Consider the following 13,303-nt stretch of genomic DNA (forward strand, 5'->3'; position numbering starts at 1 on the left):
CGATGGTGAGATGGTATGAATGAAAATGGCCCCCACAGACTCGGAGGGAGTGGCATTATTAGGAGGTGTGGCCTTGCTGGAGGAAGTGTGTCACAGGGGGTGGGTTGGCTTTGAGGTTTCAGATGCTCAAGCCAGGCCCAGTGTCTCACTTTCTCTTCCTGCAGCCTGTGCATCCAGACGTAGAACTTTCAGCTCCTCTCCAGCACCATGTCTGCCTGCATGGCACCATGCTTCCTGCCATGATGATAATGGACTAAACCCTGGAACTGTAAGCCAGTCCCAATTAAATGTTTTCCTTATAAGATTTGCTGTGGTCATGGTGTCTCTTCACAGTAATAGAAACCCTAACTAAGACAGATGGGATTCAGGCTGTTTTCCATCAGCACAGAATACTGGATTCTCATATTTATTGACTACTCTCATCAGTTTCTACTTTCTCTAAGTCAGAAGAAGAAAAATATGAGCATTCACTATGAATTTGGAACTGACATTTAACCACTACATTTTTCTTTTTCACTGTATTAACATTATCAAAATACAAGGTTAAAAAAGAAAAATAAAGATGTAACAGGAAATATTTTAAGAAATATCGCCAGGCGGTGGTGGCGCATGCCTTTAATCCCAGCACTCAGGAGGCAGAGGCAGGTGGATCTCTATGAGTTTGAGGCTAGCCTGGTCTACAAATCGAGTTGCAGGAAAGGCGCAAAGCTACAACAGAGAAACTGTCTCAAAAAAACAAAAAAAAAGAAAGAAAGAAAGAAAGAAAGAAAGAAAGAAAGAAAGAAAGAAAGAAAGAAAGAAAGAAAGAAAGAAAGAAAGAAAGGAGAAATATTATGTAAGATGACTAAACACAATATTTCCACTGATTATTTTTATTAAATTTTAAAATCACTGGGCACTGACTTCCATCCTTAGCACTCCTAAAAAGGAAAATGTAAAGAAAACAGAAGAGAAAGGAGGGACTAGGAGAAAAAGCAGGAGGAAAGGATAGGAAATGAAACATTTCTAATAATGTCTCTATTACCATAACTACAAAATGGTTTACAGTTAATAAGCCATACAGAGAATATAATGGAAGGATACATTAATTGAATAAAATTTTCATACTATTCCAAATGAGCAACTTAATCATTATATCAGACACATCAGCATGCAAAAAAATGTTCATTTACCTTTAGCTAGCAAAAAAGTGATCCAAGAAATTTTTAGCACCAACATAGAATTTATTTCAGTAGATATCCTGGTTAAAAAAAAAATACAAAGCAATAAAAAATTAGACACTGACAAAGTTTTTCAGCTTTACTTTTAAGTAGTTTGTTTTGTTTTAGATTGTAGACTAGAGTTAAATACACAATGGAATGCAATTCTCTTTAAAAGCACAATTTACACCTGAGCTCAATTTTATCTCAGTTCGTTTCATGTGCCTACCAAAACATTTATTCTAACCTAAAATTATATAAAACCCAAAGAACTTTAATGTAATTTGTTTCTAGTTACCTTTATACTTGTTTGCTCTTTTATTTTCTAGTTAAGATGAACAATGTAAGCAAAAAGAAAAAAAAGAATTAACGTGGCTTTGGTTTAGCAACACTTTGCCTTGAGAATGTTTCCATAGAATGGTCATTCATTAGAATTAGCAGATTTATATGGATTGATAAATGCACAACTTTCATTTCTATGCTACTGCTCTAATGGGGCAGAAGAGTCTCCAGGACTACTTGATCTGCTTCCAGAGAAGAACATGGACATACTGTTCTGGCCTGTGGTAGACATTTTCAAGATAATTTAGGATTTATAATTGAGATTTGTGTGTTGAGATTTGTGCGTGCGTGCGTGCGTGTGTGCGTGCGTGCGTGCGTGCATGCGTCTATATGTGTGTCTGTGAACCACTTGTATGCCAGGTGCTTGCAGAGGCCAGAAGAGGTCATGAGATGCCACGGCACTGGAGATACAGACAGCTGTGGGCCATCGTGTGGGTGCTGGGAATCAAGCCTGGGTCCTCTGGAAGAAGGAGTGTTCTTAAGCAGAGCCTTCTCTCCAGCCCCCTAACGTAGAATGTATTTGTTCTTATACAAAAGCATGCAGAGCCTTGTTAATACAATCCCTGTGGCAGATCCTCAGTATTCAGTGAATGGACTGCATTTTCCCCAGAACAGTGACAGAGAACACCGAATCAATTTCCAGCTAATTAGTTCTCCTTTGCAATATAAGGCATGCATTTTCAAAGCAGTTTAAACAGGATTTTTATCACCTCAACTTATAAAGTAGTATGTTTTTATCACCCAAAAGTAACCCTAGTAGTATCAGTATGTCTGAGATTCGTCATGAAAAAAAAGTTTTTTAGGAAAAGTAAATATTTTCAACTACTTACACACTGCTGGGTTGTGTCAAATATATAAGTTCACATGTCCTGAAAGGAATATATAATTTCATTATCATTATGGCTTTTTAAAAGTAACTTTTGAAATACTACTGCAGCATGACTGGTGAGCATTCTACAACAAAGGTAAAACACATTTACCCACTACAAAGTGTCATTTCACATCACAGTGTCCTAACTACAAAAGAGCTGGCTTCTGCCACTGACTTTTAAATCAAAACTGATAATAAAATCAAAATCTCTCACTAGAAAGTCATGTATATCTACACAGTTCATCCTGTAATGAAGAAGCTTTGGCATCACCATTTTCACACTCCAGAAAATCATACAAGTAAGATGGGAAAAGAAAACCTTGGTTTGATTCAGGGCAGGCAACATTAGGGCTAAATGATTCCATAAAACTGGTCAATAAAAAATATAAATTCCTTTTACGAAGTCCAGGGTGGCCTTTTAAGGACAAATCAGACTAAGTCATTCCCCGGTATAAAACCATTCGTCAACGTTCCAGTGCCTGCAGGGCATGGTCCTAGCTCAGTACCAATCAGACCCCTTCCTACCTTCCAGACATTCAGACTTAGCGGTTCAAAGGACATCATGCTACTGATTTTGGTGTTGTACACACACTCGTCACATGCTTAGTATGCCTGGTTCCAGTCCCCACTCATTTTGCTTAATACATTTCTATTTTTTCTTCATCTCTAGCTTTTTTTCTTAGTCAAAATCACCAGTACTGGGATTACCCTTTTCACCTAGCTAAGATATACAATGTATTACATCTTTTCTACTACTTAAATACAATACTCTACAACAGAGCATCACAATCATTACTGCATTTATTTTTCTTTTTCATGTGTACATGTTGTAGTGTACACGTTTGGGTTGATGCACATATGTGCATATATGTGGAGGCCTGAGGCTGATGTCAGGAATCTTTTTCAATTGTTCTTTCATCTTATTTTTTGAGGAAGGGTCACTCAATCAAACCCAGAGCTCATGGATATAGCAGAGTACTAACGGTTAATTCTTGATGTGGTTTGTTAATTTATTCTTTGACAAAACAACTGATATCATAAAGTTTCTTAAAGTATATTCCATAAAATACTTGTTAATAAGACCTTATGTTTAATACTGTTATAGTTTGAATGTGAAATATCCCTAACAGGAGCACACTTGAGAAAGGGTCACTCAGATGGCCTTGAGGCTTTAGTAGCCCAGATCCACTTCCTGTTCATGGACTCTGCTTCCTTTTATGGATGCCCTCCACCATGCTTGCTGGGGCTGCCACATCTTCCCAACTATGAGACATTGTAGCCCTCGGAACTGTAGATGGGAATAATTTCTTTTTCCCTCAAGTTGTTTTTGTTGGGGTATTTTATCACAGCAACAGGAAGTAACTGAGACAAAAACATGTGTATAACCTATTTAGAAAATGCTGAACTGAACCAAACAGATCAATTCTACCAAACTTCTAAACACCTCGCATCACCTTGGTACTTTGTGACTGTCTAAGGGGATACAGAATGAAAATATAGTATTGTGCAGTGCTCTCCAGACTATGTCTTTTTTCTTGTTTAAAAGCCTTGGGCCTGCAAGATAGCTCAGCTGGCAACGTGCTTGCTGCTGGGCCTGACAACCTGATTCTGAAAACGGGACCCAAGGGCGGAAGGAGAGGACCAACACCTCCAACCTCCGATCTGTGTCATGGTGCATTTCCCCACTTGAAAGCTAATATTCATGAAAAGTTTATTATGTTTATACAAAGCCCCTGAACAGAAGCACCATTTATGTATTACCTCATTTAATATATTAGACACTTAACAGGTATGTGATGGCTATTTTTGGTGATCAACTTGACCACATCTGCAATTAACTAAAACCTCAAAATAGAGGACACATCTGTGAGGGATTTCTGCCTAATTTGAAATGGGAAGATGTACTTCTAATCTGAATCTCTGAGGTAGGAAAACACACCTTTAACCCAGATCTTGAGGTGGGAAGACACACCTTGCAGATCTTTAATCCAAATCTAATCTGGGCTATGCCTTCTGCTGGAAGCCTATATATGAACAGGGAAAATGGAAGCTTTTGCTCTTTACCTGCTTGCCCTCACCTTGCTAGCAAGTCCATTCCTTCACTGGCATTAGAGTCTACTTCTTTAGGATTCCAGCATATAATAAAAACCAGCTGAGCCATCCAGCCTTGTGGAGGAGCAACTACTGAATTCTTGGACTTTCTATTCATAGCTGGCCATTGTTGGATTAGCTGGATCACAACCTGTGAGTCTTTCTAGTAAATCCCCTTTCTATGTAAAGATAGAGATTCAGACTATAATTTCTGTTATTCTCAAGGACCCTGGCTAATAAATCCCCTTTCTATATGTATAGAGAGATTCTGTCTATAAGTTCTGTTACTCTCAAGGACCCTGACTAATAGGTACTCTCATTAACTTGCTTTAGACATTAGAAAACAAAGTACCCACCTTAGGTAACTCATTTATCCAAGATCACACAGTACATGCCCGTGATTCGGTTAGAATCCAGGTATGTGTGACTGCATCTCCACTAAGCCCTACGATAGCTTCTCTTTTTGTTAGACAACACATCCAACTACTGTTTTTGATAGAGGAAAAGAAGGATGGATAGGAACTTCTATCTTCTCTGTTACAAGGGCACATTTGTACCTCAGAATGCAGAAGGGATTCCACACAGGCTTCTGTAAAGAGCCCATCATGGACACGCTTCCGTGGTTTGTTTGAGTAGCCTCAGTCTAGGTGCCTCAGAGGAACTCAATAAGGCAAAACAACCTTAAGAGTGTAAAGCCAGCTTCACAGAGAGAGATGATAATGAGGGCAAACTTCAGGGAAGACAGAGAAGCCCCGTCACAAGAATCTCAACTGGACCAGAGTTACAAGGCTAGCTTTGGAACATGCCTGCCACTGTTCCCACTCCCTGGATAGGTTGCTAGCTATGGATGAGAGGGAAGACAGCTTTGGGAGTTAATTGGTGATTTCTCTGATGGCTGATTCTCTAAATGAAGCACATCTTGAAGATTCAAATCCTCACTGTTCATTGATGTTTGTGTCAATGGTCATCATGAACTCTCATATTCCAGTAATGGTTGAAGAAAATTCTGTGGAAACTGTTGTCTGGGATCCCACTGATTAACCGGGAAATACTGCTGTTGATACTGGCCCTTAGGGAATAGGATCCAGGAAGATTCCGAACACTTCAAAATTGTCTACATAACTTCTAAAGCTTTTAAATTTCAATATGTAGTAGATGTGATATTCTTTCCTTCTTTCTCCTCTGAATTTTCTGGCATCTAAGAAATTCCCTGAAACTTTCTTCTCCCCACCCTTCCAAACCACTTAAAGTTACTCTTCAAAATACAGATACGAGAAAATTCATGTTAGTAGTCTTAATATTATTAGTTATTGTTAATGAATATTAAGAGACAATTTTTGGTTTAATGGTATTTCTATTGATCATTCACTGTTCTCTGTTTAGAGAAAAAGATGGCAAACCACCTAAACAAACTATTCTGTAAAGTCTAAAAATCACTTATGAGGTCATTCCCCTTTTCTAACATCCGTTTCTACTTTCCCCTCAATTCCCAGGATATCAACTGTAATTTATAAGTGGATAATATAATAAATAAATAAATAACCTGAAAACTGAAACTGGTATCAAAGCAGAGTACTGATGCCAGACAAGAGAGTAAAACTACCTAGAATTATCCAATTAAAATTATTATAGTAGAAATGTGGATGGAGAAATCTTATAGGGCCCAACCCCTAGACAAATAACTCCAGGCAATTAAGAAATGCTGAGAGCAGGAAAATAATTTTCCCCAGGGAGGAGCCCATTAACTGGTTATCCAATAACAAATGGTTAGCCCTGCAATCATATACACAGAAGTAACATTAAATGGACTCAGCAGGTTATAATTACAGATTTTGTATACATATAACAACATCAAAGAAAATGAGGCAACAGATTTAAAAGGAAGCAGGTGCACAAGGTGGGGGGTCTGGGAAGAGTCAGGGGAAGAAAAAGGAATGGGGAGAAATGATGTAATTATATTTTAATAATAAAAAAATTATTATAGCAAAAAGTAGTAACTTTTTTTAAATAATAAAATTATTGTAGCAAAAAGTACCCTTAAATGATCCCTAGCCCTCAAATTCCAGATCTAGAAATAATCTGATGGTCTTGTTTTTTGTTTTTGTTTGTCTTTTAGTACTGATTTGTGTAGAATTTTCTTTCGCTCTTAAAGATTCAATTCATTCTTATTTATGTTTATGAGTCTGTATCTCTGTTGTTTATACACACATCTATGCAGGTGCCCTGCATAGGCCAGAAGCTGGAGTTACAGGTAGTTGTGGGTCACTGGAAGTGGATGCTGGGTTAGAATTCCCATAATCTGCAAGAGCAGCAAGCACTCTTAACCACTGAGCCATCTTTCCAGCCCACTTTGTTTATTAAGGATGGGAAGCCTCTACACAATTCTGGAAAGCTGCTTTTGAAGCATTTCATGCTATGCACTACTGGCCTGGTTTTTCCCTAGTGCACTGTCACAATCATAGTATATGCTAATTTATGTATTTAACACTACAAATACATTAGTTTTTGATTATAGTTATAATACTTAAAATGGGGTTATGTAAAGTTTTTTCAAATTTTCAGAGATCTAAATAATATCATGACAGAAATCTCTGAACTTTTTCATATTTGGGGCCATAGTCTTATGAAAACTGCGGAGATGATGAATTAAGTGGTTATGGAAACATTTAAAGAATTTTAAAAGATCACTATTAAATTTTAAAGAAATAGAACAGTATATGTGAGTATGATTTATATATACATATATAAATCATATACACATACATATATTAATATTATGAGGTCATTAATGTAAAACAGTAGCCTAAGGAAAGAAACATTCCAAAATGATAGTCTCTAGCACTGAAATATTTTCTTGATTCTCACTTTGTTTAGGGCTACCTATACTATCCAAGTACTCTATAATCAGTTCACACTTCTTAGGCAACTTATTTGTCATTTCTTTTTAATAATTAAAAAGAAATTCTTTTTTTTTCTTGTGCAAAGAAAAAGAGCAAAGGCCAGGCCTCATGGTAGGAAATCTTTAATAGGCAGAGATATCATTGTGAGTTCAAGGCCAGCCTAGTCTATGTGGTGAGTTCCAGACCAGCTATAGCTACATAGCTACACAGAGGAACCCTGTCTAGGAAGGGAGGGAGGAAGGGAGGAAGGAGAGAGGGAGGAGGGAGAGAGGGAGGGGGAAGTAGAAAGGAAGGAGGGAAGAAGGAAGGAGAGGAGGAAGGAAAAAGAAAAGTCAAGGCATTATTTAAAAAATTCTAGGGCAGATCTAGAAATGGTTTTGCATGCCTGTGATCCCAGTATCCAGGAGGCTGAGGTAGGATATGAGTTCAAGACCAGGCTAGGATGGCCTGTCTCAAAAAATAAGTAGGATGGGGGTATGCTGGGGATGTAGCCTAGATCTATATGTTTAAGGTTAGACTGATATATATGAGACTCTAGGTCAAAAGAGAGGAGGCGGAGTAAAAAGAGGAGAACAATCCCAAGCCCAACTTTTGGAGCCTTTTTCCTCCATTTGTTTTTCACTTCCATCATCACAACTCTCTAGTTTTAGTAACACACCAATTAAAAAACAAAGGCAAAGAAAATAGTTACGTGCCTCTGTGAAGATACCTCTTTCTAGCTGTCCCCATGCTCATTCACCCCAAAATATCTAAGGACCCTCCCTTTATATTTTTGAGACAAAATCTCTTTATGTAGCCCTGGCTGTCCTGCAACTTACTATGTAGACAACTGTGGCCTCGAACTCACAGAGATCTGCCTGCTCGAACTCACAGAGATCTGCCTGCCTCTGCCTCCTGAGTGCTGAGATTAAAAGTGTGTGCCACCATACCCAGCCTCCACTTTTCTCCTTTCTTTTTATCATCCTAATACAAAGTTACTTATTGAGCTAAAACATTACTTTTTCATATGTTCTTGCTCAAATGTAGTGAGCTCCAAAACAAACAGTAACAGATATATGTCATATTAAGATCTATAATACTGGGGTTAGAAGACTATAATTGATATGAAAAATACATTTTAAAAAAATGAAACAAAGTTTAGTCATGATTTTCCAGTTGAATAGTGCTGGTGGAGTCTTCCCAACTACCACTTGGAGCACAGATCCCAACTTAGTAACATAGATCACACACCTTCCATTGGCAATATGATTTCTTTCTAAATTGGAAGAAGTTAAAATTTAGATCACTATTCAGAACTACAAGTTCTAATAAACAAGCTGGGAAGCAAGCTCAAAGTCTGAAGAAGCAAATGAAAGGAAAGGCTGGTAAAAATAGTTAATTTGGGGCAAGTGTTCTGAATGTTTATGAATAGATAAATTACCTGTGAATTAAAAAAAATAATAGCAAAAGGGATAAGGCTATGAGATAATAATACTTTTATTAAATATCTAACAGTTCTCAGATTAAATCTAACTGAACAGTGATGTGAAAATTTTGGTTATAAAAATAAAAAACAAAAAACAAAGGTGTAAGCCTAATATAACTTTATCTTACCGTTCTAATTTGCTGTAGAGGGCACATAACACATTGTACTTCTTCAATAGTCTTGACACAGCATTATCAACTTTGGTACTGGTATCAATTTCTTTTATTAAGTCAAAGAATTTATAGACACTATAAAGAATAGAAAAATAATGCATGAGTATCTATCAAAATTTGTTATTTCATTTTCAAGGCATATATATTTCAATCCAGAAGATTACCTGCTCTACAGTAAATCACTGTATGTCCTTTGGAAGGGTTGCATTTGTTTTTGCACTTTACCAGAAGTAACCCATGCCCCAATATCTACCTACCCCTGACTATATCTACTTAAAGTTAAGAAAACAAGAAAAGCAGGGGCATAGAAAGTATGTATATTTGTTTCTAAATATATGTGTATAGGTTTTTAATTAAATTTCTTTTTTTTTTGGGGGGGGGGCGGTTCAAGACAGGGTTTCTCTGTATAGCTTTGTGCCTTTCCTGGAACTCACTTGGTAGCCCAGGCTATCCTCAAACTCACAGAGATCCTCCTGGCTCTGCCTCCCGAGTGCTGGGATTAAAGGCATGTGACACGCCCAGCTTAAATTTCTTTTTAACTGATGCATAAAAGTCCAATAATTGAACATTTTAGGGGAGCACCATGTGATGTTTTCATACATGTAAGCACTGCATAATGAAGATAAGTAAGCATATCTCTCTCTTCAAACATTTACTGCTTGTACACAGAAAACATTTAAAATACAGTCTTTCACATTTATGAGACACTCTGTACCCATTACTAAACAGTCATCTGTATCTCTATGTTTTTTAAATAAGTTCCCATCAATTCAACCCAACACAAAACCATAGAGTTCACTTTAGTGTTTCCATTTTCATATTCAAAAACTGTTCTTATTTACTTATTCTTTGAACAAACAGCCATCTTTCACCCCCAAAGCCTTCTACTCCCCAACAAGGACAGACTAACACTGTACACCGCTTCCACCCCTTCCCACATCTCCCTTGTAGGATCTCTCTCAAACTAGCTGCCCAGAGCACCCTGCTTGGTCTCTGACACTGCGTACCAGACAGCTCATGGCAGGCTGCCCACCCGTCAGGTTGCTCTGCCCATGTAGATGCCCCCCATATGAATGTCTACCTCCCCTTGCTCTGATACCTTTTCTGCACCACTTGGCATTTCTTTTGCCTTACCAAAAGCTTCAAGACTGAGTATATGGAGAAAGAAAAAGAAAAGCTGGCTAAAAATTTAAATTGTTAAATGACTTCTACTCATTCATTATTGTTTTCTATAAAAACTAATCTGCAATATACATCCTTTCATTAGGGCAGTGAAGACAGAAGTTATCAGATACATCTCATACATCAATTATCATCTCTTCTTACTACTCCTGATACAAGATCTCACTACATATTCCTGACTGACCTGGAACACACTATGTAGACCCTTGAACTCAGCGATCAGCCTGCCATACACCATTATGCCTAACTTCATACATTAATTTCTAATTAACTTTGTATATGAGATTATACCAAAGCAGCTAAGTGAACCAAAGAGTAGTCACAGTCACTACAACTCTTATAGACTGTCCAACAACCAGAAACATCCTCACCTACAGCAGGTAAGAAAGCACATGTCTACAGTCCTAGCACTGGGGAATCTAAGGTAGATCAGTAAGGTCTAGTCTAGGAGTTTGAGACCCACCTGGACAATACGAGGTTACACCTCAAACCAAACAAACAAAAAAGGCTGAGCTAATCAGCAGAAGGCAAAGAACACTTGACAAAAAATATTCATGACCTGACATAGAGTTTTCATGACCTGACATAGAGGGGATGAGGCAGTGTTGATAAGCTACGTGGAAAAATAAATAAGGAAGCAGGAATGGCAGAAGACAATGCATATCAAGATGCTCACTAGAAAAAACTGCTTTGAAATTTCATCTTAGCAGTTTAGAAAGCTAGTAAGAAATGCTAAGATTAAAACAGAGGGCTTGGGTCAAAGAATGAATTGTCATTCTCCATGAGGTCCTTTGTTTACATTTACTTATGCTGCATATGGTTAGAAGAAAAGAAGAGGGTGTGGGAGAAAAGAAAGAAAAAAGTATATTGAGAAAATGTATAGAACCCAGAAAAAAAAAATCAACCTTAGAGCAGTCCAATGTTTACAGGAGTACAATACCTGTCCTGAGAGGCAATGAATACCATGGAAACTTGTTATAACAAAGTTGTCTTTTTCTAAGGGTAATTTAAGAGATGGCAGAGAGGAGTTTAGTGCCTGTGGTATTATAGGCATTGACTCTTGTGAATTCTTTATGCTATTTATACGATTTTAGATATACAAGTATGCATTTATGTATTTGTACAAAGCCTTTGTTTCTTACATACTTTATTTAAAGGTAGTAAGAAAAGTGCTATAAAATGTAGTAATTAAATCTACTTAATTTAACTGAAATGCCAATTATATTTCATTGTAGATTATCTCACTTAAGAAGAAATACATTTATTTACCAATCTGGTAAAATTACTTACTGCTGTGTTTTGTAAATATACTAAAAAGGAAAGAACAGAAGTCCATAAGTTCATTTAATACAAAATCTGCTAATTACTTGAGAACAAACTAATATACTTTTAAAGGTCAAAAAAAAATGTGCTAAGGAATTTCTGGGTCAAGTGTTATAATCAATACTGAATATATATCAGTTTTTAAATGTATGTAATTAAAACATCTACTATGCTAAAATATTTAAGTTAAATAAATCTTATTTAAGATAGATTCACTACTTTTTAAAAGATTTATATTTTTTTTACTTCTAATTAGGGGTGTGTGTGTGTGTGTGTGTGTGTGTGTGTGTGTGTATGTGTGTCTTTATATGGGTGCTCACATGATGACTCACACCACCCATAATTCCAGTTCCAAAGGAACTGCTGCTCTCTTCAGGCACTGCACATGGTGCACTTACATGCAGGTAAAACATAAAAGAAAAAATAATAAATTCTTTAAAAAAAAAACAAAACTAAACTTTAACCAACCCTATCAGAGAATGGCAATTCATTATTTATCCTGAATCTGTTATGTTTAATTTAATTATAGCATTTCCACCAACTTCCTAAAGTGTATAAAACTTTAAAAGCACTTTTAAATGGCAGACCTTTTATGACAGAGTTTTTACCTGGTTTCTATGGTCTTCTGTAGCTCAGTAAAAGTGAATGGCATCTCATCTAGGTCAACTGCTGCAACAAAGATACAGATGCCCCAGAGTTCCTTCTTCTTTTGAATATATCCTTCCTAGGAATAAAAAGGTTCAAATATTTTATTAAGTCATTCACACACTGGATACCATGTTAAAGCTGAATTTCATATGATTTTCCTCATCAAACATAAAAATGTATTTTTAAATTCTGACAATGGCATATACTTGAAAATATTTCACTTTATATTAATATAACACTCAAAATTTAAATTATAAGGCAAAAAAATTACAAGGAGTATTAAAAAGTTAAACTTTGGGAAACTCAGAGTCAGTCAATTCTTTGAAACAGTTTCTTAGTAGCCCAATATTATTAAAGCCATATTAAAAGATTCTATAATTTTATAACTTTAAACTTTTTTCCCAGAAAAAAAAAAAAGCTCTCTTACTTATCAGGGTATACTTCTTTTGCTCTAATTTATCCGTTTTTATTTCCTTTTGTTCATTCAAGCATTTACTGGCTTTGTGCAATTTCTTAAATAATCCACCTAACACAATGGATTGAATGCAAATCTCACTTAATAAGAATTAAATGAGACTATGTTTAAAGCCTTGGGCATAGTGTCCAGCATACACTTAGTAACTGATGAGAAATGGCTGACACTGTAAGTAAACTATTTTTTCAGTATCATCCTTCCCCCTCCACAGTATATGCCACCTTCTAAATGTATATATCTTGTAGGTAAAATCTGGATCGTATTAAGATAAAATGAAGTGTCAGATTATCTAATGGTCTAATGAGCAGGCAGAACTACTTGCTGAGAGGACAGATGTAAGACACTTTACACATCTGGATTCTCATGTACCAGCTGAAGAATGAGAGTGTCAGACTATCAAATGATTATAGATAATAGATAATTTACCATCATCCAACTATAAGCTTTTCCTTCTAATATAAATACTTTTAAATATAGCTATAGATCCATAAGAATAATTGAAATTTAAAAAGAATTACAATATTGTTAGTAAGGAAGAAGTATAAGAAGACAAGTGAATACCAATAATAAACTGAAAATGTATGACTATTTTGAAAAACAAGTTTGGCCTGTTTCTGTAAACCTGAATATATAC

At 36.3% G+C, this 13,303-nt stretch overlaps 1 protein-coding gene across 4 annotated transcripts in view; it reads right to left on the reverse strand.

The window, feature by feature from the left end:
- Nucleotides 1-13,303, reverse strand: part of Rb1 (RB transcriptional corepressor 1) — a 143,094-nt gene that overhangs the window by 97,938 nt on the left and 31,853 nt on the right. For all 4 annotated transcript variants that reach the window (XR_013042521.1, XM_076545358.1, XM_076545360.1 and 1 more), the window contains exons 3-6: nucleotides 12,155-12,270; nucleotides 8,997-9,116; nucleotides 2,372-2,410; nucleotides 1,173-1,240 (exon numbers count right to left, since the gene is read on the reverse strand). Coding sequence is in view for 3 of the 4 variants with exons in the window: in XM_076545358.1 (XP_076401473.1) it covers nucleotides 1,173-1,240; nucleotides 2,372-2,410; nucleotides 8,997-9,116; nucleotides 12,155-12,270 (343 nt within the window). In the remaining variant the exon portion in view is untranslated. The remainder of the gene's footprint in view (nucleotides 1-1,172; nucleotides 1,241-2,371; nucleotides 2,411-8,996; nucleotides 9,117-12,154; nucleotides 12,271-13,303) is intronic.

This window comes from Peromyscus maniculatus, chromosome 9, assembly GCF_049852395.1.
Source record: "Peromyscus maniculatus bairdii isolate BWxNUB_F1_BW_parent chromosome 9, HU_Pman_BW_mat_3.1, whole genome shotgun sequence".
NCBI lineage: Eukaryota > Metazoa > Chordata > Mammalia > Rodentia > Cricetidae > Peromyscus > Peromyscus maniculatus.